This window comes from Paramisgurnus dabryanus, chromosome 4 (genome assembly GCF_030506205.2).
Source record: "Paramisgurnus dabryanus chromosome 4, PD_genome_1.1, whole genome shotgun sequence".
In the NCBI taxonomy this organism is placed as follows: domain Eukaryota; kingdom Metazoa; phylum Chordata; class Actinopteri; order Cypriniformes; family Cobitidae; genus Paramisgurnus; species Paramisgurnus dabryanus.
In genome coordinates, this window is record NC_133340.1 from 21,648,647 (window position 1) to 21,675,532 (window position 26,886).

Sequence of the window (26,886 nt, forward strand, 5' to 3'; positions counted from 1 at the left end):
TCTCAACAATGGTGACTATCAAATGAAAAGCTTCATGCTGCAATGCATACTGGGTATCAGCATAGTACAAAACTCATTCATGACTCCCAGCATGCATTGCAGCATGAATAAATTATGCAGATGAACTGTTTTCCCATTTTCTTTTGTCACCATAGTTGAGAATCATATGCTGATTCTTGATGTCTGTGTGTGTCAGCTGAGGGCTAGGGTTTCACGTTCACCAAAGTCCATATGTATACAATTCTGTCAAGATATCAATTTACTGTAATAGTTGTAATGATTCTGTTTCAAATATGTAAATACTTAGTCATAAACATCCCTTAGTACTATTAATTGTTATGTTTAAGCTGCTTAAGGCTGGCAAGATAAACTACTGATCAATAATCAGACATCCAACCTCACAAGAGTCTATCATCTCTTGGTTTTCTTTGCCATAACAAACATGCATCATAAAGACACAGTTATAGCAACCAGACTGTAAACCAAGTCAAGAGCCCAACTAATGAAAACAGTGATCACCATAATGGTGACTTTAAAGAAAATGCTAGTAAAGTCTAGTAAACACCTGGGGCCTCATTTATAAAATGCTGGGTAAAAACCATCCTAAATTTGATCTTGCGATCATTTAACAAAAATGCGTACGTGTGATTCATAAACCGAACGTACGCGCAGAAAACGCGCGTACCCCTTTCAAATCTATAAATCAGAAATGAACTTGAACTTGTGCGCGCAGCCAAGCAGTTTCAGATCTCCGCCTTTAAACGATGCGTAATTAATGTCAGACATATAAAAAGCGCTTGTCAATGTTTAAACCCAATTTCAAACAGCAAGAATGGCTTATATTTCCAAAAACCTGCAGCAATCAGACAAGCAAAAGTGCGTACGTCTGCTCAGACCCTGACGTGGCGCTAAGCACTTTTCCACGTCAAAGACGGTTTTTATAAATATGGACTTTGCCGTGGATTTTCGCCTACGCGCACTTTACGATCAAATCTGTGCGTACGCAGGCTTTATAAATGAGGCCCCTGTTTGTTCTCAGTAAGAACTTTTGTAGATGTATAACAGAAATAAAGTCAAAGTGGTTTATAAGTGAAGATGGTAATGGTGTTTGTGTAAATGTTTAATTCTCATCTGGTGATATATGGAGAGGTGTAATGTTTTGTGTTATTTTTAGTTGATGTTCATCTAAGTTTTTGTGTCTGTAAGTGTTTCTGCTCATCTCTTCTCTTTTTTATTTATCTTTTCTTCAGTGATTCTGTTTATTAGCAGCAGGTGTCCATCATTAATGCTTCAGTTTCTGAACTCATTGACTTGATTTCAGGTGGATCATTAGGAAACTAATGTAGGGAATAGTGAATGAGGGTGTAGGATGTGATTTGGGACGCAGTCTTAAACGGTGGACTCTCAGGGCTGTAAATTCACATTATTCTGAAAACTGTTTTTTTACAGAATGCAGAATTTAACAGTATACTTCTGTTTTTGTTAAAAAACAGAATTATACTGTTAAATTTGGCTGTTTTTTAACAGCAATTTTTTACAGTGTAGAAACACGCAAAACATAAAGAGTTTTGGATTACGTGAATATTAATTTACTAATCTTTTAACTAAATGCAAAAATTCACACGTGTACCCGCTATTATTTACGCACAACCTGTTCATCGTCAGAAACATTTAAAAACGCGCAACCTCCAGAAGCACTGTGAACACGTTACTGAATGAAGAAAGTCCATCGATGATTGACGTCTGGTTCGCTGTATACTGTACTGTATAATGTAAGTGCTTCTCACAACACACACACACACACACACACGTGACATGAGATTCACAACATAAGAAAACATGAGTTTTGTCTAAAATTTGTTTGTATTTCATGTAAGTGTAAACTGTCGATGTCCTCAGACCATCTTAAAAGATTTTCTGAGTTAACTTTAATATGCATAACTGAATGCAAAACTCTGTCGGTTTACTTGTCTGATATTTCAGCTATAACTTGTATACATTAACATTAAGACTAGAGTTAATTTCATAGAAATGCTTGTCTATTCTGTTTCTGTCTAAAATAATCTGTACTGTTTGTGTATTTTGCAATTTTACACATACATGTAGCCCTACTGTAGGCCTACGTGCCTTTCAAACGTTTTCAGACAATACAGGCAAAATTCCTCAGTTTGCTGTGAAGTCAAGAAATGTCTAAACATTAAAAGATGAATAGACAAAAGCACAGAAATGTCACCTGTTTTAACATGCACACTATTCCAACTCAATTACACAACACGTTTGTATTTTAATACTATCTAAAGCCCGGAATACACTGCAGGATTTTTGTCCTCCTATGAGATCATTACCTTATCACACTGTGCGACATGTATCATTTAAACTCGGGTACGAGAGGCATGTAGACTGTACGATGATGAAACGGAAGCTTCGGCGGCAGCGTCACACGTTGCGCAACGTCACCAGCATGCGCTCGTGGTAAACAAATACCGGCGCGCAGGTCATAGCAGCAAACACACTGTGCGGTGATCATGCCGAATTTCCGACACTGTCGTAGGCTATCTTTGGACGCAAGACCGGGAAAACGGCCGTCTTTGAACCTCTCTCATTGTACGACATTGGACCACCAATGAAGAGCCACGATCACAGAAATTGCGACGATTGTTTCACGATGGCAATCTTTCGTCTGGGACAGCAAATAATCGTGCAGTGTATTCCGGGCTTAATGTGGCCACTAGTGTTGTATTCGAGTCCAAGCCGAGACCGACTCGAGACCGGGTCAATCACGCTGTGTTAATTGAATTAATTGGTTTCACCTGCAGTGTGTTAAAGTAACATTGAAGCAGTGTTAGAGTCAATTGGATACTTAAGTGAACATTTAAGTAATGATTTTTTGATTATTGAAGACACCTTATAATGAGCAGAATCACTGAAGAAAAAAGAAACACAAGAACTACAACTGACTTCCAGCCACTGCCTTAGATAAAATCAACTCAAAAGACATTTAATCTCTCTTATTACCAAACAGGCTGTTCTTATTTCTGTCAGCTGTCTACATTTGTCTGATTTTTTTTAATCAGAGTTTAAAGGGGACATATTATGAAAATCTGACTTTTTCCATGTTTAACTGCTATAATTGTCAGGGCCAGGGGTTTTTAGATTAAGGCAGCTCAAACATGCATTTTATTCTGGGAGTAGGATAAGACCTGCCCAGCAAACCGCCCCATAATGTGAAGTACCTAGGCCTACATTATGCTTGTATAGCCTATAATTACCAAAATGCTAAAAGGAAACTGAATAAATAATTACATAATAAAACTGGTTAAAAATACAAAAGTAGCTTGGATGTAGCAAGCTACTATTGATGTAGCTTAGCTTGCTACATTTCCCAGGGGGGTAGCTTCAGTGTAGTGAAGCTTCATTTAATGTGAAGTAACTGGTAGCTTAGCTCACTACATTTTCCAAGTAGCTTGCCCAGCACTGTTTGTTATTAATCTTTGTAAAATGTTACAATGTTACCCTGAAAGTTCCCAATGTTCCCAAGAACGTTCTCCCAACATAAAAAGTGTCTTGATGTTCTAATGCTGCATTTACACCAACCGCGGCAAGGGCGTGAAGCGCGAGTGATTTCAATGTTAAGTCAATGTGAAGACGCGTTGACGCGCGTCAGGAGGTCCCGCGGCGCGGAAGAGTCGTTCGGCGCGGCGCGGAAGACGCGTTTCCGCCTCTTTCGCGCGTGAAGCTCGGGCGAAAGGCGCGAATTGAGCGTTGTGCGCGGTACGCGCGGTAAGCGCGAATGGTGGTTTTTGTGCATCTTGCGGTTCATGCGAATTTGCGGCTGACGCCCGAGTTGAAAAATTTGAACTTTGGCGGAATTTCGCGCCGCGTTAACCAATCAGGAGCCTGCTTGCTGCTGTGGTGGCAGCCCCGCCCGGAGTCACTCATTCAACCAAGGCTTGATATTGTCCATAAGCAGACACCCGGAGCTATACGACACAAGTTCTTATTTCTATAGAGGAGACAGGAATAAAAAGGACCTCGCTTGGAAGAGTGTCAGTAAGGACATTGGGCAACCTGGTAATTGTAATACACACTTCACGTTTGAGTCACGTGACGTTTATCGACCCGTGTCGTTTATTTTCCCCATAGTAAGGTTACCAAATACAAACTGGTAACTCTCTCGATAAATGCACAATCAACATCAGTCATTTTGCAAACAGACAACCGCATAGCACTTGCCCCTCCCACAAGAAGCGGAGTTTGCCTCTGACGCGCGTCAAGTGCTTGCTTTTTCCGCGCGTCTACTCCGCTCTACACGCGCAAATGCATCCAAATTGTTCAAGCGGCAAACCCCGCGCGGTAGACGCGATTTTAACGCCCAAACCGCGTTTGGTGTAAACTCAGCATAAGAACGTTTCTGTGTTGTCTGAACGTTAGAGGAATGTTACATTTTACCATTTTTAAACGTTATGACAATGTCATGTTTTAATGTTCACACAATGTTTAAAACAACAACTGTTTATTATATTGACTTGTTTAATTGTTATGTAAATGATAGAGAAACATTGCATTTTATTATTTTATAAAACATCATTTCTGAATGTTCAGTAAATATATTGCTGTTGAAAACACAATTCACTTATTAGGTTTAGATGTTGATGTTTTGTTTTGTTTCATTTTAAGTCACCATGATGGTGATCAGTGTTTGTTTTAGTTGGACTCTTGACACTTGACTTTCTTGCACTACTTTGTTTGTATAAAGCAAATTTGTTTGAAATCCAGCAGTCTTCCAGCAATTTGTCGTTAAGGATTCTTAGAACTATGGACAAAAATGAACTGCTTTATAACTTCAGTTCATTTCAGAGATCAGAGTATGACTCTCAACTGCTGTGAAAGTAGTAGATCTCAATTATAGAACATCATAGAAATGAACACCCAGTTTAAGGCTGAAACGTAAGAAATAATGAGAGCTGCGCTGCTTCATTGTCTTAGAATGAAGGTCAAGAAGACCTTCGGTGAGAAGACTTTATTACAGCTTGATGGTGCACCCTTTAACATTACCATTGAGGATTTTGAACATGAGGTGTTGGTTCAGTAGGCTATCCGTAGCCTGTGCGTAGCTCTGCGTAGCCTGACGCGCACCTCACAAAATATCTAACAGCGCGTCGGCTCTACGCGGACCGCAAGCGCTGTGATTGGTCCACCAGAACCCCTCCCGTCAGGTAAAAAAAAACTGCGTCATAGGTATTTCCGTTTGAGACGGTGAAAACAAAGATGAGCCAAGTTGAGGAGTGATTTAACTCAAACTGCAAGATAAGTCGCTGTTTATTTACATCCATCATTGCTGGTCTTCTTAAATCATACACAAAAAGTTGCTATTTCTTCTTCGTTTGTGGGTTAACTTGCTTAGCTTCTTCTTCTGTGACTTCTTCTGCTGCTACTGTGGTTACACGCGTGTTTACTGCCTACCAGCGGTCTGCGGATGTGTTTGCACGTCGACGCGGACGACGACGCAAAAGTATAAATGAAAACCGACGCGGAACCTACGCCGTCGCGGCTACGCCGTAGGACCTACGGACGACTATAAATCGCCCTTTACTTATCTACTGTTTGTTGCAAATAAACTATTTTTAAAGTACAAACCTTTTCTTGCATATTTGTAAATTATTCTTTGAGATTATACCGATCATGCTATCCATACATTTACAACAATTAAAAGCCTGCTTTTTTACTTCCATGACTGAAAGAAAACGACTTTTAAAAGTTTAAATGAAGAATTTCGTTGCAAAACGATATAACTACGTTTTTAACATTTTTGTCAAATTATTATTATGTTATCAGGTTATTATTTTTTTATAGTGCTACTGTATTTTTTAAGTTATGAAGGAACGGAATTATCTCGTTTTGCAACGAAACTCTTCAAATACCAACAAATTAGGCTACTATTTAAAGTATTTTTAAAGTACAAAGCTTTTCTTGCATATTTGTAAAATATTCTTTAAGATAACACTGATCATCTGGGCTATCAATATTTTTATAGCAATTAAAAGCCTTCTATTTTTACTTCCATGACTGAAAGAAAACGACTTTTAAAGGTTTTAATACCAAAAACTAACAATTTCATTACAAATAAAAACAACAAAAAATTGTAATATCAATCTTAAACTGGTGGTCTTCTTCCTTCACTTAGTTTTTTAGTTTACAAATTCTGCTAAAATATGGAATCGGGATGGCGCCACCGCAACTAGCTTTTAAAGGGAATGAGAGATGAGACTCTTATTGGTTTATTGCACATTGCGCTTAGATTGTTAATAGGGCCCATACAGGCTTTTGTTCTTAATAAACAGTGATATATTGAAGCTGGTGTAGTTGTGTGTTTGTATATTTTGATAACAGATGCGTTTTCAGTTAAGACCCACCCACATTGTGAATCCTGGTTACGCTAGTGAATGCAATCAGAGAAAAACTAGCAAATCAAGACATCAAGGGTCAATAGTCCAACTAAAACAAACACTGATCACCATCATGGTGACTTTAACCTCTTGAAAAGCACCACCACTCTGACCCCAACCATGAAAAGACCTACTTTCGCTAAAAGGGCTGTTTTTAATAAACCATTTAGAGCAGTGGTTCTCAACTCCAGTCCTCGGGACTCCACTGCTCTGCATATTGTGCATGTCTCCCTTATTTAACACACCTGATTCAGATCATCAGCTCGTTAGGATAGATTCCATGAACTGAACTGAGTGTGTCAGATATGAGAGACATCCAAAATGTGCAGAGCAGCGGGTCCCGAGGACTGGAGTTGAGAACCACTGCTCTAGTGAATAAAAGAGATTATAACATCAATCTATACTCAACACAGAGACAAAATCAACACTTGAGTCCTGTTACTGAACTCTCACATTACAATCATTGAAGAATTTACTTTTCCAGAATCATCCAGTGTGTCTGTTTCAGATCCATGAGAGCAGATTTTTGATTAAAACATAACAGAGGGACATCAGACCTTATTGTAATGCAGGAGGTAACACTGAACTGTTTGGTATTATTGTAGTTTACAGAGATCAATCAAAACTACACACAGTTAGAAAGATTAAAAGGTCTATTAACACTGTGTCATATGAAGAACCACAGTTGAAGCAGAACTCAGATACAGAAGATCATAAAGCAACAACAGAGAAAAGAGTCAGAGCATAAATTACAATTCACACTTAACCTTTACTGTACTGAAGATGTGACAGACTCTCAATATACTGAACAATCATCTCAGTCAATCATCTTTATTGACTATCAGCATCTGTTTGAACTTCAGAGAGCGAGAAGTATCTTCTGGGATACAGATGAGGATTATAACACAGAAAAGTGGTCATTATGATTTATGATGATAAACAAACATCTTTTTAATATACAAAAAAAAACTATATGTGTCAATCTGTGTCAATCTTAACATAGTAAATGCAATACAAATATATTAGTTAATGTTAACTGTTAGTAATGATAAACAACAAATCACAACATTACATCAGTGTACAGTGCAGTCTGTCAGAGGCATAGAGAGTTTAATGACTGTTTACTGTAAGTGTGTCATATTGAGAAGATCTGGACTGAAGCTCAAGAGTCGTGTAGACGCCATCAGCAGCCCTGCACTGATCAGACTGTAAAAGAAAGATGAATAACAGACCTTGTGTTCATTTGGATCAAGTGAATTTGAATGTTGAAAGGTTTGAGAGATTTACTCTGATTGTGTTGTAAATGTCATCGTTGCAGGCACGTGCACAGATAGGGCTCAACCTGTGCAGAACGCATGCCCTATTTGTCCTTACACTCCGAAGTGCCCTTTTTTGGAGGTGTTTTATTATTTTTTTTATATATAAATTACTGCTATTGTTAATCACTTACGTCTGTCTGTGTGTTTTACAAATATATTGATCAAATAAAATTATTAAAAAACTAAATATTTTTGGATCCGCAAAAAACTGTCTGTCAAACCTCTTAACTCCGCCCCCTGAGTGCAGCGAGCTGAAGTTCCACAGCAGTCAGAGCAGCTGAACGTCTTGCAACGGTAAATAAGTATCTTGTTGTTTGAGTACAATGCTGTCTCATTACGAAAGAAACACTAGTATGTATATAACGGCGCATGTTTTATAAATTTGAGCAGAGCCGAATTTTCCAGACGGGATTGGTCGAGTGGGCAATCAGGGGGCACTTAGGGCTCCAAACTGCGACCAAATTGAGTTTTTGACAAAGCGCGAGCAGTTTTTAAACAAGTGTTCACCCATGTGAAGGGCACCCGTGACAACAATACGGAATGCACGGTCGGGTTTTTATCGCTTTTTTTGCATGACGCGTCTCAATCGTTAAACTAAAGTCAACACATCTCACGCGAAAAGACGCGCCCGCGCGGGTAAATGTCTAGCCTACATTAACACCAAAAACATATCAGATTAGAAAGGTCTTAGACATCAGATGCCCAGTTGGGAAAACTGGATAGAGACGAAAAACGTGTAAAGGATACAAGTATGTACAATGTACATTATATTGCCCTGTCACTCATTACAGTATGCAATCTGGATATAATTTATTGTATATGCATGTATCTTATGCATTGAATTAGTCAAGGGAGTTGTATGATTATTTGGTTCATAACTTTTTATTCTGAAATCAACTGCATAGAGTTAAGTCTACTTAGTATTTAGTATATTTATTAGTAATGCAGTTATTTGCACTTTCAAAAGACCAAGGTTCCTGGTCCTCAGCACAGTTTTTGCCAGGTAGGCAGATACATGTTGAATATGCTAATGGTATGGCTATAGTATAGTATAATCTCCTATTTTGATCTTTAATCTCCTATTTCCCCCTCTTCTCAATCACATACATAAACATGTTAACAAAATAATAAAAATTAGCTTATAAAACCAAACAGAATACCTTTTTTTTCTTCAAACATATTTTTATGTAACTTTATGTATGTAAGCAGAGGAAAAAATTAAAATTAATATATTCTACAATTAAATAAGAGCGAGTACACAAGAGCACTTCACAAACACATGACAACAAATAGGCCTAATACAGACAAACACCCAGGATGTAAATTGTTAAAGCCAACTTACAAGGGCAGATATCCTTTGCACTGTATAATGCCAAGCTATCATAAAATGTCATTTTTCATTCATTAATAGTGATTTTTTTCAATCATTAATAGCAAATAAATATAAAGCTATTAAGATGATTATTAAGTGATATTTATTTGGAGGGGGTGCCCTTTTTCAGTTTCAGCACATGCCCCTCAAAAGGTCTGTGCACGGCCCTGCATCGTTGATTTGTCAATGTTAATACAATTGAATCAATATCACGTTTGCACCCTCCATTAATATTGAAAAAAATATTGAAATTTCAACTAATCACCATTATCGTGATCAGTGTTTGCTTTAGTTGGGCCCTTTACTCTTGTGTTTTATGCCCTGTGTACATTAGAGCATTTGTGTTTTGAAACAGCATTTTAAAATGAAAACGATCCTCATTTATACTGGCATTTAAAAAAAAATCTTCATCCACCCTGTACACGACCATAAATGCATGAAACATGACCAATCACATAACTGGGCATCCACATAAAAGTAATAAATAACTTATTACTCTAATAATAGCTTACCTTTGCGCATTTATGCAGCCTAGGGGCTATGTCAAAAATGGATCAACATAATCATGTTAAGCAGCTTAAATTTATATCATCTTGACATCTTCACAAAAAGCACTCAGTTTCAACTTAACTTTGAAACACATCTTTCTTTACCAATGCACATGCGTTTCTACATAAACACAAACACTAAAAAAATAAAAGAAAAGAAAGATTTAACTTAGTGAATGTCAAGAGTCAAGGACCCAACTAAAGAAAACACTGATCACAATAATGGTGATTTGTTGAAATTTCAATATTTTTTTATATTAATGGAGGGTGCAAACCTGATATTGATTAAATGGTATTAACATTGACAAATCAACTGTTTTTAACATTGTTTCAATGGTTGCATGCTATCTGGGATTCTACTGCAGGTGTAGATGGAAGTTTGTGTTTGCTCACCTGCTTCTGCTTGATGTCTTCTGCTGTATGATCTCTCCTGCGTTTCCTTGAGAAAACAAGATAAAAATAACAGAAAATAATGTTTAAATATGTGATATAAATATGATAATGAATATGTACACTAATTGTTTACTGCACTTAAACTATGACACATTGAGCTTTTGTCATAATGATGTCAACCCGATCACTGTCTTTCTGTACTCTATGTGCTGTACTTTACTGTATCCCATTAATAAAACTCGCAAAAAAACTTCTGAAATTTAAGACAAATATTACTTTTACTCACCTAATAAACAGAATGATGAAGATGATGATGAAGGACAACCCACCAAATCCTGCCACAATCCCATAATAAACAGCAAAACCCTGAACTCCTAAAATAAGTTTTTTTCATAAAGATTGTTTAACACTATAGTGTCAGATAAAAAAACAAAAACACACAGAAAGATTTAATAGTGGACAGATCACCTGTTACTGTGAGTGATACAGCCGCTGATCTCTGAGATCCATATTTATTCTGAGCCTCACAGTAAAACCATCCACTGTGTCTGGAGTTAATGTTAGTGATGCTGTACGTCTGTCCAGATCCAACAGATGATGTTTCATTCACTTTAAACCAGGTGTAGTTGTGAACAGGTGGATTTGATTCACTGCTGCAGGTCAGATTCACTGAATCACCCTCCATTATTTCACCAGATCCATTGATGGACAATGAAGTTTTCTCAGGAGGATCTAAATGAAAAAGTATTATTCAGTATTATTTTAATCACCTCATGATTTCACACTTCAACACTTACTGAAATATATGTGTAAACAGAATTCAAAAGAGAATTTTATTTTCAATCAACAAGGTCTTTATAAACAGTAAAACTCTACATGTGAATTTTTGCAACGTTTAATAGTGAAACCCAAACCAAACATACACAATAATTTTACACATCATTACAGTAGTATTAATAAATGTTGTAATGAAATCTAATGTTAACTGATGTAAATTCATATAAGTTTGTAACAGTGAGTACTTACATTCTACATTAAGATACACATCAGGAGAGGACAGAAGACGTTCAGATCCTCTTACAGCATCACATCTATAAACTCCTGAATCATCACGACTGACTGACTGCAGGTGAAGTTGATTTAATGTAATTCTTCCTTTAGTGAATCTCTCTGTGTTTCTGTACCAGATGAATGTTGTTTCTTCAGTCAGACTGCAGGTGGTTTTACATGTAAGAGTCACTGAATCTCCCTCTTTCACTCTCTGATTTGTCGCCACCTGCAGGTCTGACAGCAGAACAACAACAACAACAACAACAACAACAACAACAACAACAACAACAACAACAACAACAACAACAACAACAACAACAACAACAACAACAACAACAACAAACTCTCTGTTAGTCCATCATCACTGAAATCCTCTGATCAATGTCATTACAGAATAAACTAGATCAATTATTCAAAATATAATCTCTCATGTCCTCTGTGTGGTACACTCTGAGGCTATTTTGGGGATTTCCACCTAGATTTGGCCATCCCAATTTCAAAAGCTTCCCATACCCACATGCAGAAGTGTACAAACAAAAGTTTGGTATCATTTTACAGGAAACCGTTTGAAATTACATAAAACACTGTTGAAAGTGCTCAACATGGTTGTATGTGTTGTCAGTCCTCTAATAAACACAAAAATAAATAGGCACTTTTTGATGTTTTTTTTTCTAAAGTCTGTATTTAAAAGTATATAACTCTGGCCCTGAGTGGTAACGAAACCTGCAGACAGTTTTGTTTGATTCCAGTCATTGTTAGCTTACTGATGAAAAATGATTTTTTTTCTCTATCATAATCTATGCAAAAGTTATTTTACTCCAACTGAAGGGAGGATTAATACCCTTTTTGTATGCAATTTCCGCCTAAAAATATTTGAAGTGCTCCCATAACCACATACAGTGGAATAAATGCAATATCTTTATATCATTTTGCAGAAAACCCTTTGAAGTTACATAAAAAGCTGCTGTTTGTGACAAAAATTGTTATTTATGTTGTTTTTTACATATGATGAAACAACAAATGTTCTTTTTTATGTTATAAACACTGTCTTTGAAAGTGTATAACTCTGGTTCTGTGTGCTCTAGCAGACTGCAGACAGTTCTGGCTGTTATCAGCAGCAGACAGTAAACACCCAAAAAAAGAATGAACTCTTTAGCATGTCGCATTCAAAAGTTATTCTTATTTTACTGAAGGGTGTGAAAATACATTTTTCATATAAAAATACCAGAGGCGGACAATCCATGTGGCATGAGTAAAAGTCCTCTCCAGTATTTTGTTCCAATCACCTGGATTTGCTAATTAGCACAGTTTTTCAGCAGGAGGTGACCTCCTGACTCGCTGGTGTTTTAAGCCCTCAACGAAGCCTTCAAGGCAGCGCTGCCTGGAAGACACTCCACGCCCCCGAGCGTTTCAGCCAATCACAGCACTGGTGCTATATATCGAGCCTTCCGCAAGCTTCTGGCAGTTCGAGCTCACCATCGGTCAGGTGAGTAGCGCAGATATGGTAAGATAGTAATGTGACTGAATTTAGCTCGAAATGTTTCGAGTGTTTAAGTGACATGTTTCCACGTGTCAGTGGCATGACTTTCTTTTTTGTGCTAGTTCCACGTATTGGTTACTCAACTGTTTTTCTGCTTTTCTTACCATTGTCGCTTGGGATTGGGGTTAGAACAACTTTGTTACAGTATATTACGTCCTCACCCTAACCCTACTCTAAACCCAACCACAATCGAAAACAGTTTAAAATTCTGACAAATAAACATAAACCAATGCGTAAAATGACATCCACATTTATGCCAAACCCAACTTTATCCTCGCGTGAAAACAGCCGAAAAAAAATGAGAGGAAAACCACAAATCTAACACCAATCCTAAATGACAATGGTTTGAAAAAAGGAAAAACAACTGCGTAACCAATACGTGAAACTGGCACAAAAAGAAAAACGTGCCATGGACACGTGATGACGTGAAAACACATCACTTAAACGCTTGAAAAATTTCGAACTGAATTCAAAAAAAGTCACATTCCTATCTTACCATATCTGCGCTACTCACCTGACCAACGGTGAGCTCAAACTGCCAGAAGCTTGCGGAAGGCTCGATATCTAGCACCAGTGCTGTGATTGGCTGAAACGCTCATGGGCGTGGAGTGTCTTCCAGGCAGCGCTGCCTTGAAGGCTTCGTTGAGGGCTTAAAGGGGTCATATGATGAAAATGTTAGCATTGCCACTTTGTAGGTTTGAGCAAAAATGTGTCGTTTTGGGTGTGTTTTTTAAAATGCAAATGAGCGGATGAAGTGCAACCACTGATCACAATGATGGTGGTTTGTTGTAATTGAAACTCTATTGTGCTGTCAAGTCCTTCCTTTCTCTTTCTTTCTCTCTGCACTAAACGGCAGTGCAGTGGTTGGAGAGTTCAGATTAAGGAGGCGGTATTATTCTAATAAGATATCCTTATGACATCATAATGAAAGCCAAATTTCAATGACCTATTTTTGCTCACACCTACAAAGTGGCAATGCTAACATTTTCATCATATGACCCCTTTAAAGGAATAGTCTACTCATTTTCAATATTAAACTATGTTATTACCTTAACTAAGAAAAGTTGATACATCCCTCTATCATCTGTGTGCGTGCACGTAAGCGCTGGGGCGCGCTGCGACACTTCGATAGCATTTAGCTTAGCCCCATTCATTCAATGGTATCAAACAGAGATAAAGTTAGAAGTGACCAAACACATCAACGTTTTTCCTATTTAAGATGAGTAGTTATACGAGCAAGTTTGGTGGTACAAAATAAAACGTAGCGCTTTTCTAAGCGGATTTAAAAGAGGAACTATATTTTATGGCGTAATAGCACTTTTGGGAGTACTTCGACTCAGCGCAGTAACACCCTCCCTCTCCCATTATGAGAGAGAGAAGGGGAGCGGACTTTTCAGGCGAGTCGAAGTCTTCCCAAAAGTGCTATTACGCCATAAAATATAGTTCCTCTTTTAAATCCGCTTAGAAAAGCGCTACGTTTTATTTTGTACCACCAAACTTGCTCGTATAACTACTCATCTTAAATAGGAAAAACGTTGATGTGTTTGATCACTTCTAACTTTATCTCTGATTGGTACCATTGAATGAATGGGGCTAAGCTAAATGCTATCGAAGTGTCGCAGCGCGCTCCAGCGCTTACGTGCATGCACACAGATGATAGAGGGATGTATCAACTCTTCTTAGTTAAGGTAATAACATAGTTTAATATTGAAAATGAGTAGACTATTCCTTTAAAACACAAATGAGTCAGGAGGTCACCTCCTGCTGAAAAACTGTGCTAATTAGCAAATCCAGGTGATTGGAACAAAATACGGGAGAGGACTTTTACTCATGGCACATGGATTGTCTGCCTCTGGTCCAGAATAAACTGCTCACAGATGTTACCAATAGACAGACTGCAACAATATAGGGGCGGTTTCCCGGACAGGGATTAGACTAGTCCTAGATTTAAACACTTTTAAGAGCTCTCCAAACTGAAAACAACTTGCACTTACATATCTTAAAATACATCAGGGCCCTTTGTTTTACCTCAAAATGCACACAGTTAATGTTTTTAGTAAGGCATGTTTGTTAAAACTAGTTATATTTCCTAATTAAACTAAGGCCTAGTCCTGGATTAAGCTAATCATGGTCCGGGAAACTGCCCCATAAAGATTACATTTAGTCTGGATGAAACAAATCTCATCCACCTCTGATCATTAAAATCAATGACCAGAAGAGGAGGAGAGCATCAGAAACAAAGACAAGAAAATCCCATGCTGATCATAATAAAATCATTTTAGCAATATCAACTTCATGAATTCATATCAGACCACATTTACATAATATAATCTCTCGTTTCTTCTGTTTGTTAATATGATTCAGTGTTTTTTTTCATTACCTGTGACATCAAGCTGAACTCCAGGAATCCCTCTCCATACATTGTTTTTACAGTTGTATCCACAGTCTGTTATGAATCTGAAGTAGTAGATGTGTTTATCAGCTTCTGTCACATCTGTCAAAGTGATGCTGTGAGTGTCTTTATATCCAGTGTAACACTGAATTCCTCTTCTGTTTTCTGGGTCCAAACACAGGTCAGGTGGTTCTCCATCAATTACAGCAGTTTTAGTCCAGACGGCTTTATTGACCACATGGTCTTTAGGATATTTAATTGTAGAAGATATTCTCAATGTTGAGCCTCTTAATGCACAAACATATGAAGGATTATAATTCACTCCCCAACCCAGCTGATCATCATCTGAAACACAGAGATGAGAAATAAAAGAACAACAACAAGAACATGAGTCTTGAATTTTTTCAGCACTCCATATGTCATCGACATGTTTGGGACACATTTTCAAATACTTCTCAACAAAATACAGAATGATTTAATGGGTGTTAAATGTTTTACTGTTATTAATGAATTAGTGAGTACTTACATTCTACATTAAGATAAACATCAGTAGAGGAGAGACGTTCAGATCCTCTTACAGCAGCATCACATCTATAAACTCCTGAATCATCACGACTGACTGACTGCAGGTGAAGTTGATTCAATGTAATTCTTCCTTTAGTGAATCTCTGTGTGTTTCTGTACCAGATGAATGTTGTTTCTTCAGTCAGTCTGCAGGTGGTTTTACATGTAAGAGTCACTGAATCTCCCTCTTTCACTCTCTGATTTGTCTCCACCTGCAGGTCTGACAGCACAACAAACTCTCGGTTAGTTCTTCATCTACTGAAATCCTCTAATCAATGTCATTACAGAATAAACTAAATCATTATTATAAGAACATAAACCTTATTCTTTTATATCAGACCACAGTTAAATAATATAATCTCTCATGTTCTCTATGTGTTAATATGATTCAGTGTTTTATTTCATTACCTGTGACATCAAGCTGAACTCCAGGAGTCCCTGTCCATATTTTATCCACACAAAAGTATCCACAGTATGTTGTAAATCCACAGTAGTAGATGTTTTTATCAGCTTCTGTCACTTGTGTCAAAGTTAAGCTGTGAGTGTCTTTAGAGTCACTGTAAACACACTGAACCTTTCCTCTGTTATTTGTGTCTGGGCACAGGTTTGGTCCTGTATATGCGAATTTGGTCCAGGTGGCTGATGTGATGCTATCATGGGGAGGTTTTAAAGTACAAGATAATCTCACTGTTGAGCCTCTTATCGCACAAACATTTGAAGGGCTGTAATTCACCCAATCCTGCTGACCATCAACATCTGAAACACAGAGATGAGGAAACTTTATAGGTAACACACAAACAAGTCCAAAAATCAGCATTCATTCAAATACTCTTAGGGCCTTTTTACACCTGGTCACTTAATGTGTTTTCTCTGATCGGATAGCTATCTGGTTTGTTAAAACTGTTCCATTTACATTTGGCCACATAATGCGTCTTGGCAAAACGGATATGAATCCGATCTTCTACTCCCGCGCAAAATGCAAATACACTATTCATTACATAAGGGATAATCCACAGCTAGCCATGCATTAAAGGATTTTAATGCACAACGTGGCGAAGAACCACCCGACATGTAGCGGAGTGCAATAAATTCCTTTAATGCATGGCTAGCCGTGGATTATCCCGCTTATACCTTTAAGTTAAAAACAAGTTAAAGCTGTAATTAACAGACAGGTAAAAATGACGGTCATTTTCTTAAAGGGTCATATTATGAGATTTTTTTTAAATGTAAAATAAATCTTTGCTGTCCCCGGAGTGCAAACATATGTGAAGTCAAAATACTCCACAGATAATTAATTATAGCATGTTCAAAATTGCTAATTTGTAGACCTGAACAAAAGTGTACTGTTTTTGGGTGTGTCCTTTAAAATGCAAATGAGGTGATGAAGTGCAAACACTGATCACAATGATGGTGGTTTGTTGTAATTGAAACTCAATTGTGCTGTCAAGTACTTTTTTCTCTCTCTTTCTCTCTGCACTAAATTGCAGTGCTGTGGTTGGATAGTGCAGATAAAGGGGGCGGTATTATTGTAATTTGCCTTGCTACCTACCTCACAAAACGACCTATTTTTTCACATGCTTGCAGAGAATGGTTTACCCAAACAAAGTTACTGGGTTGATCTTTATCACATTTTCTAAGTTGATAGAAGCACTGGGGACACAATTATAGCACTTAAACATGGGAAAAGTCAGATTTTCATAATATGTCCCCTTTAAGTTAAGGCTCGCACTCATTTATTTAAATACATTATTAAAAGAGAGAGACAGAGAACGGAAAGAGAAGGACCCGAGAGAAAGAGAGAGAGAGAGAGAGAGAGAGAGAGAGAGAGAGAGAGAGAGAGAGAGAGAGATGCGTGTGTGAGTTACATGTGGCTGTGTGCGTCTATCCCCTCATTGCTTAAGCATATAGCTAACTTAATGATTCTTTAATGGATTTATTAAAATTATTTATGAAGGACAGGCAACACTGACAGTGACAAGGCAATCTTTATTTGAAATAATCATATCATTTAATTAAATGAATTATGTAGAGCAGGGACGGATTGGCAATCTGTGCATTCTGGAAAAGTCCAGAACAGCCGTTTAACCAAGGGCCGTCGCTCTATCGGGCCGAAGCCGTTTCTGGTCTGTTTTTAGGAGTTGCGGATATGTGCCAGCACCGATCCAGCACCGCCTGATCATCATCGGCTCAGATTCATATTGCAGATCTGGACCAAATCAGTGTCAGACACAGCTAATGTCTTTCGGTTACCTATTGGAACAGTGATCTGGGCCAGATCTGTAAAATGATGTAAATACTGAACTTATGGCAGTTAGATGTCTGAAACCTCTATCTCGCACGAATCTGGTTCACAATCAGAAAACGTCTCTAAGATAGAAACGGCGGCAAGGGGCTAAAAACGGATCCGGGCCAAATGTAATTGCTATCTGGGTATATGCATTTTCGTCACTTTTCCACATAACCACGCCGGATCTCGGCCTGTTGAGTGGCAAACGTTCAACAAAATGGCTGGTTTTCAGGGGCGGTTCTAGACAAATTTCACTAGGGGGGCCAAGAGGGCCCAGTGTTTAACCAGAGGGGCACATTAAAAAAGGGCAACAAATGATATTTAAAAATTATAGGGGTGGTTTCAGGGATTATTTTAAGACAGGACAAGGCCTTAGTTTAATTAGGAAATATAACTAGTTTTAACAAACATGTCTTACTAAAAACATTACTTGTGTGCATTTTGAAGCAAAACAAAGGGCACTGATGTATTTTAAAGGGGTCATAGCGTGAAAATTAGACTTTTTCCATGTTTTTTTCCATACCAAAGATTTAATTTACATCTAAAAAATATCTCATAATATGACCCCTTTAAGATATGTCAGTGCAAGTTGTTTTCAGTTTGGACAGCTCTTACATTTATTTTAGTCTAGGTCTAATCCTTGTCCAGAAAACCGCCCCTTAAACTTTATTTTACTTTACAATCATATAAACATTTATTTTATACAAGAGTGAGCAAAATTTGAAGCTGAGCTCTCATCTTGTTCAGTAGTCAGGGCACTGATTAGGGAGTCTGCCATTTTAAGGGCTGTCTTAATTGCAAAATCCTTCCAGTGCCCTGAAACGCTAGTTACCTAAAAATTCCATGCAACGCAAAAACCAGTGAGCATCGATGGTCCCTATGTTCCCTTACCAGAAATCACATGACCTTTTCTGAAGCCATCCAACCGAAAATCACAAATGCAAACTTTTATAAAGACAATTTTTAATAGTTTTAATATTAACATACAACGCTAGACAGTTCCCACCAAACATGAGACGTCTCCCCGACGTGCAGATCATGTCTATATTAGGTCGGTTGGTCCAGGCCCTTATCTGTACGTCTATACAACGTGCCAATCTGGTACAGTATCTAGACGTCTGACTATGACCCCTCTTGGACGTCATGTAGACATCCAAAAGGGGTTCAGGAAATCAATACACAAACATTTGATACAAATTTGGTCTACGAGTTCTGAGTCTAAAAACAAAAACATCATGTGTATTTTTGTAGAATAATTTTGTTGAGCTGATAAAATAATGTAATCTTTATATATGAATGAGTGTTCAAAAACATAATGCTCATAGATAAAGTTCCACCTTAAATGCTAAGTGAGAGAGTGCAAGAGAGAGAGAGAGCATGAGAGAGCAAGATTGCAGACGCAGACAGTTAAAGTGGAACTTGTATATTTGGGAATTATCTATAAGCAATATTTTTGAACGTTTATTGATATATAAAGATTATATATACATCTGATGTCTAAAATGGCCACATTTTAAATAGTTTTACTTTGCGTGGAGCTCCCCTTGACATCAATATTGGATGTTCAGAACACGTCATAAAAAGACGTCATAAAAACTTTCATTCTGGCTCCTCACGGGACGTCGAAATGACGTCTTTTTGAGACGCCTTGCTCAGTGGGTTAGGGACCACAATCTACACACAGAGTGGCCAGAGACATGTCTACAGAGGCACAGGCCTCCCTTGGCCTCAGTATAGAAATGCCACTGCTGGTTTTCATAGCAACTGCTGCAAAAATGCCAGTAAGACTGACTAATATCAGCTTAAAATTGAATTTAGTTGGACTTGATAGCAGAGGTGGACAATACTTAGTTACATTAGTTACATTTTCCAAGCATCTGTGCTTTATTAGGGTGTTTGTCTTGGGAAAAAATTAATTCACTACATTCTAAAGCATAGAATTATACTGTGTATTCTTTAATATTGCATATTAAAATTTATTTAATACCTAATTACATTAAAATTGTGTAATTTTACTTGAGTAAAAGTATGTTAATGTACTTAAATATTAAATGTAAAACAACAACGTGTATTTATGAAATGTAATAGAGTCAAAATTATGATAGGCTTTAATGGAATGTATTTTTCCAAAGGAAAACACGGATAAAATACAAATACTTGACAAAATACCTTTAAGTAGAAAGTAAAACCTCTGCTTGACAGTGACCCTAGCAACTTGTCAACCCACCTGTGGTCTGTGGACATTGGTATGAACAATCTATTTACTTTTCCTTTCAGTGTTTTTTGGCAGTCTGTAAAACGATAGCTCGGAATTCTTGTTAAATTTGTTAGTACAGCTTATCGCACATTAGCTGTTTCCCATTTAGACGCCTTTTCATTGTGTTTTCGCTGATTTCAAACTGTACACAAACTCTGCCGCTCTGTCTTTTGCCACTCATTTGGCGTAACCGCAGTCACTTTCGCCAAAGGTGACGTCACGTGCATACCCTCTATTCGCGAGCCTCAGCATCCACAGCCTACCCAGCCAACATTCCCACATGGAAAAAACATATATAAACATATATGTTTCAATATAGGTTTTGATATAGGTTTTACATATATGTGACATATATAAAATTGGCCGTTTTCCTATATTATATGCACATATATGTTAACCTATATATTGGTAAAATTATTAAAATCTGTAGTTGCTAATAAATTAAACATAAATAAAGGTCCAAACAATGACAGTCTGCACCTCCAGGAGCCAGGATTCAAACCTCCAACCTTCCTATCAAAAAAAAATGCAATCCCACATGCCAGCTGGGATTCGAACACCCAACCTTCAGATCATTAGACAACTTGCTCTACCATCTGCTCTACTGTCGCTGTGAAATAACACTGAACAGTAGCTGTTAAATTAAACCATTTTGTTATATATGTCCTAGACAGATCTTGTAAATGTTTTAAACATGCAGACATCATAACTTTTCTCCCTGTAATTATCAAACACTCTTAAAACAAATGTGTTAAAATAACACATCTAATGTGTTGTCCTTAACACAACTCTGTGTTATTTTTGTGACAACACACTTTGTGTTGTTTTAACACATCTTGTCCCTTTTCTTTATTTAAACTCAAAATCAAGATGGAATGACACATAGTGTGTTAAATAGGATTAACACATCCTTTCATAGAGTGTAGTTAAATTCCATAAAAGGCCAAATACATGTGATACAAATTTCATGTGTTTGCACATACATAAGTTCTTGCATTTTTTTGTTAGTTCTTAGTTATTGCCTTTATAATAGAAAATATGAGCTGGGCATGTATGACATTTGCCAAAGTGAGATATGAGCTACAAAATGACCAGATCCTGCTTTATAGGAGACATAACTTATAGGGCTCATATGTGGATATAAAGAAGCAATACAGGATACCTATATGGCCTGTATATGCACATATATGCACCTCAATTTTGCATATATGCAGCATATATATTATCATATATGGGCATGTATGCTGTATATGTGCAGCATATATGTGCATATTAGCTGCATATAGGTTTCATATATGTGCATATATATTATTATATATGTGTATATATGTTGTATATGTGCTGCATATATGTGCATATAAGCTGCATATAGGTTTCATATATGCACATATATACACATATAGGTTCTGGGCCAATTTAGACAGCAAAATCCCCATAGTTAAATTAACATTAACACTGCTCAGTGTTTATATAGATCCACACTACATAGTGTTAAAAAAGTAACACTAAAGCATTTTACATCTTACATCTTACTTGTTGAGTTATTTAACTTTAGATGTTGGTTGTTTCATTGAAAGTTACCATTTTTGTGATCAATGTTTGTTTTAGTTGGACTCTTGACTTTGTTTTTAACTTATTTATTAGTTTCTGGTTGTTGTAGCTTTGTGTGTTTAAAACATGTTTATTATGGCAACGAAAGAGACAAAAGTGTCATGTGTGATTTTATGGTGGTGGTTAGGATATAGTGTCAAATATTGTCATGTAAAAAACATATACTACTTTAGTTTGCTTACGAAACATATTTTTTCAGTCAATAATTTGATACTGAAGTATGACATCTGGCACTCTCATATCTGTTTGTCATTTTAAAGAAAGTTGAAATACTGTATAGTTCAAAATTAACTATTGTCACCCAAACATAAAGAATCAGAGTATGGATCTCAATAATGGTGACCATAAAATGAAAAGCTTCATGCTGCAATGCATTCTGGTCATCAACTAATTAAAAATCTTATCCAGAACTCCCAGAATGCACTGCGGCATGAAAAAAAAATCATGAACATTTTGACATTTTTCTTTGTCACTTTGTCTTTTGTCATTGTTGAGATTTATACTCTGAGACTTGATATTCGTGTGTTTAAATTAAACCATGGTTCATTTTTAAGTACACATTGTTTCAAAATCTTCAGAATGACAAACCGCTTTGAGAGTGTCAGATATCATACTGCAGTATCACATTACTGAGAGAGAACAATACAGCCGCTAAATGAGCAAACACTAAATTAATAAATACATTTTCTAGATGTTCAACATTACGTATCAACCACTATAACAGAATTGCAAATATGGTATCTTCTTTGCCATAACAAATATAACACACAAAGTTATAGCAGCCAGAAAAAAACAAAAGAGTCAAGAGTCCAACTAAAACAAACACCAATCACCATGATGGTGACTTTAAATAAATCAAAGAGATATGGTGATAGAGAAGATAAAGTTACAGATTAACTCCACACTATTTCATTTGTGTAGACCTAAATAAACACTGAGTAGCATTAATGTTAATTTAACACTGGGGATTTTGTTGTCTACACTGGCTCCACCAAGAAATGTTTATTTATTTTTTTGTAGTTGTTGTGGTTCTGCTGGTCTTTTGTCTTTTTTCTCTTCTTGTTCATCTTTCTTTAGTGATTCTGTTTATTAACAGCAGGTGTTTATCATTAATGGTCAATCATCACTTCATTCATCTCTTCATGATCTAATTAACTTCATCACTTCTTCAACCCAACCACACCCATACTTGGCTTTGGTTTAGTCCACATTGACTTTAGTTTCTACAGAAGGTTCATGTGGGCTAAGTCAGGTGCAAGACCAACTTGGGGCCCATATTGCAAGCCCATATGGGGCCTACATTGTCCCCACCAAGCAATGTTGGCTGGGTGGTCATGATGAGGGACAGACAGAGTTAACTTTACACCAGCAAGAGGTCCTGGTAAGTGCTAGTAGTAGCATGATATATTATAATATAACACATGATCTAAAAATAAATAAAAGTCGCGTGAAAATTAACGTAATGCAGAACTATTCTTAAGAGAGATACGTGATGTTATTGTGAGTGTGTGTGTGTGTGTGTGTGTGTGTGTGTGTGTGTGCGTGTGCGTGTGCGTGTGCGTGTGCGTGAGAGAGAGAGAGAGAGAGAGAGAGAGCCCTGCAAGTAAGCTTACAATGGGCCTGTATGGGCATAGCCTAAGGGCCCCGCACAGGTTTGCTCACTGGCGAAACGTTGGCCCCTTAGCGCTGGCCCTGCATGGGCAGCCTTCACTTAGCCCCCAGGAAGCCCTCACATAGAGAAATCCCCAGAGTTTAATGAACACTGCTGGATGTATATTGTCCCAATCTTACAGAGTGTTAAAGTAACAATGAAGCAGAATTAAAAGCGCTGTTATCCTCTCTCTCACCATCTCTGTCTGAAACCTACAATTGCATTTTTACATCTTACTTGTAGAGTCATTTTCTTACTTTAGGTTGAGATTTTGTTTCATTTAAAGTCACCACTATTGTGATCAGTGTTTGATTTAGTTAAACTTGACTCGTGACTCTTTCATTGTTCAATCGTTTGATTGCTATAACTTTGTGTGTTTAAGACATGTTTGTTATAGCAGAGTGCGATACTTTGGTGGTGGTCAGTTCAGTAAATAAAGTCTAAATATCATCAAGTAAAAACTTATGTATTAATTTATTGTTTGCTTACTTATCAGAAGGATCTTTCTCTGACAATGTGATACTACAGTATGAAACCCAGCTCTTAGCAGTTTGTCTTTCTGAAGAATTTTGAAACACTGACACTGAAAATTAGCCGGTTTGTTGTGTAGACACACAAATATCAAGAATCAGAGTATGAATCACAATGATGGTGACAATAAAATGAAAAGCTTCATGCTGCAATGCATGCTGGGTATCAACAAATTACATATCTCATCCAGGACTCCCAGAATGCACTGCGGCATGAATAAATAATTACCTTTATTTACCATTTTGTGTCACCATTGTTGAGATTCATACTCTGATTCTTGATGTCTATGCATCTACATTGTGCAGCGGTTAATGTTTATGTGCAAACTATCAAAATCCTTCAGAATAATAAACTGCTATGAGAGTCCTGGACCTTACACTGTAGTATTTCATTATTAACAGAAAATGATACTTCTGATAAGGGGAGACTATACTAATTAATCTGTTTATTAAATGATTATGTTTGATGTTGTTTATGTATCAACCATCAATATTCAATTACTATTGCCTTTTCTTTGCTATAACATGTGTTTTAAACATACTTAGATATAGCAGCCAGAAAACACTAACAGGCCAACGGTCAAGAGTCAAAGTCCAAATAAAACAACCACTGATCACAATAATGGTGACTTTAAATGAAACAGCCAACATCTTAACATAAGTTAAGAAAATGACTCTACAAGTAAGATGTGAAATGCAATTTTACCTTTCAGACAGAGATGTTGAGAAAGAGGATAACAGAGCTTTAAATTCTGCTTCAGTGTTACTTTTTAACACTCTGTAAGATTGGGACAATATATACATCCAGCAGTGTTCATTTAACTCTGGGGATTTTGCTGTATGAGGGCTTCCTGGGGGCTAAGTGAGGGCTGCCCGCGCAGGGCCAGCGCTAAAGGGCCAATGTTTTGCCAATGAGCAAACCTGTGCAGGGCCCTTAGACTAGCCCAAAGTGGGCCCATAAAGGGCCATCGTAGGCTTACTTGCAGGGGATGGCCTGTCGTAGCAGTGAGGATATGGTTTTGTGTATACAGTGTATCTAAGCCATTTGTCAAAATGATAACTTATCTCCTAATTAAATATTATTAATTTATAACTTGCCTTTGCAATAGGTTTATTAATAGTTTGTTAATTTACAGCAGGTACTTTTTACACAGTCCTTTAATTGAATCATTATCTTTAATATCTGTCTAAAACAAAACACTTGACTCCTGCACTAAGGGTAAAACGTTATCCTATTGATGTTAATCTTACATGTGACAAACTTAAACTAACATAGATTCTTTGAGCTAAATATTTTTTTTAGTTATTGAGTTTTGATTTAACATTACATAATTAAAAAACACTTACGTTACAGTCTGTAAATCACAAGAGCGAGAATTTCCTATACGTTGAAAATGCCTTGGGGCATTTCAGATTGAGGAGTTTTAGGTAGGTCTCTGGATCAGTGATCTCAAAGTTTTATTTTTTTGTTTAATATCATTCGAGTTTGTCATGAAACTCTTTTATTGGTTCTAGAATGCTTTTTACCTACTGTCATGGCTCCATAAAGCAACGAGCTTGTCATTTTTGTTTGTCTTTGCCGGCTAACTTTTGGGTGACCTGAATATGTTTGGGAGAAGTTATTGCACTGACATGTGTGGTTTCATCAACCAGATGTATTTACAGTTTTATCTGATATGCATCCCATACCACCTCCTGAAGTGGTTTGAGCAACCGGATTTAAATATGTCTCAAAAGAAAAACGTTTCGGAGGGCATTTACACCTGGTCTTTTTGATCGGATAACTATCTGATCAGAGAAAACGCATGAAGTGACCAGACGTAAAGAGTTCATGTCATGTTACTGTATAAGACACAAAGTGTAAATTTAATCATGAGGTCTTTTTAAAGAAATGAAGACATGAAGTGTATAAAGTGAGTCTATAAGTGTGAAGTGTGATCTGCACTTACCAGCAGTTATGAACAGAAACATCAGAGATATTCTGAAACACATCTCCATATCAAACCTCTACAATCATAAAACATACAGATCAACATATACACATCATGACATCATCACAAACATTCTTCATCATTTGATTTCATGAGAGTAGATTATAGTTTCAGTATAATTCACTGCTCATTCACAGACTGAAGATGTTTTTCATCTTAGCGCTTCAACAACTACAGTAATAATCACAAAAACATTTACTGAGTTTATGAAGTTAAAATCTTTTCTTTCTTTTATAAATCTTAACTTTGTCTCTTGTCATTCACATTTCTACAGATTGATTTACTCTTAAAACTATGTAAAAATCATCTTACCGATGAGCGTTTATGTCAATGCACAAGATGAACAAGATGGACAGGCGTTGTTTATTGGTGGACTGTTGGTGGTTTTCACACTTGAATATGGTGCTTGAAGCATAATGAAAAATTTAGTCTTCCTCTTTCTGGCTATTTGTGTCTCTCACCTCAACAACATGAGAGGAATACAAGAAACAAACATAATGAATCCTTTAATGACTCCAGAATTTACATCCCATTAACAACAACAAACATCATCATCATAGAGTTCACAGGTCAAAGCTTTATATGAGAATATGTCACAAAATATTGAGAAGATCAAAGCTGCAGGAGCATCAGATCAACACAAAATATCTTAGATTTTAGCATCACTTCCTCATTCACATTCATGAGAGTCTATTCTTGAGAGATGCACTTTTAGTTCTCAAGCTGAAGAGTGACGGGGGCCCTATCATACACCCGGCGCAGGAAACTGAAATAGACTGCAGCGTTGACCAACTAAAACTTGGTGTAAAGTCAAGGGTGCATATTTTTATTTTTATTTAAAGAGTGCTTTTGTAATATGCACCCTGCAAGTAAGCCTACGATGGCCCTTTATGGGCCCACTTAGGGCTAGTCTAAGGGCCCTGCGCAGGTTTGCT

The 26,886-nt window shown here is 37.1% G+C and overlaps 1 protein-coding gene across 1 annotated transcript; it reads right to left on the bottom strand.

Annotated features, from left to right (window-relative positions):
• Positions 1 to 7,106: 7,106 nt before the first annotated feature.
• LOC135760434 (B-cell receptor CD22) lies at positions 7,107 to 25,987 on the bottom strand. The gene is made up of 9 exons (XM_073814548.1): positions 25,910 to 25,987; positions 16,033 to 16,380; positions 15,587 to 15,844; positions 15,049 to 15,405; positions 11,105 to 11,362; positions 10,547 to 10,810; positions 10,365 to 10,452; positions 10,079 to 10,124; positions 7,107 to 7,652 (listed from the first exon to the last, which is right to left on the bottom strand). Exons 1-9 carry the CDS (start codon positions 25,956 to 25,958, stop codon positions 7,557 to 7,559), a joined length of 1,764 nt encoding a protein of 587 aa, XP_073670649.1. The 5' UTR covers positions 25,959 to 25,987; the 3' UTR covers positions 7,107 to 7,556.
• Positions 25,988 to 26,886: the final 899 nt, after the last annotated feature.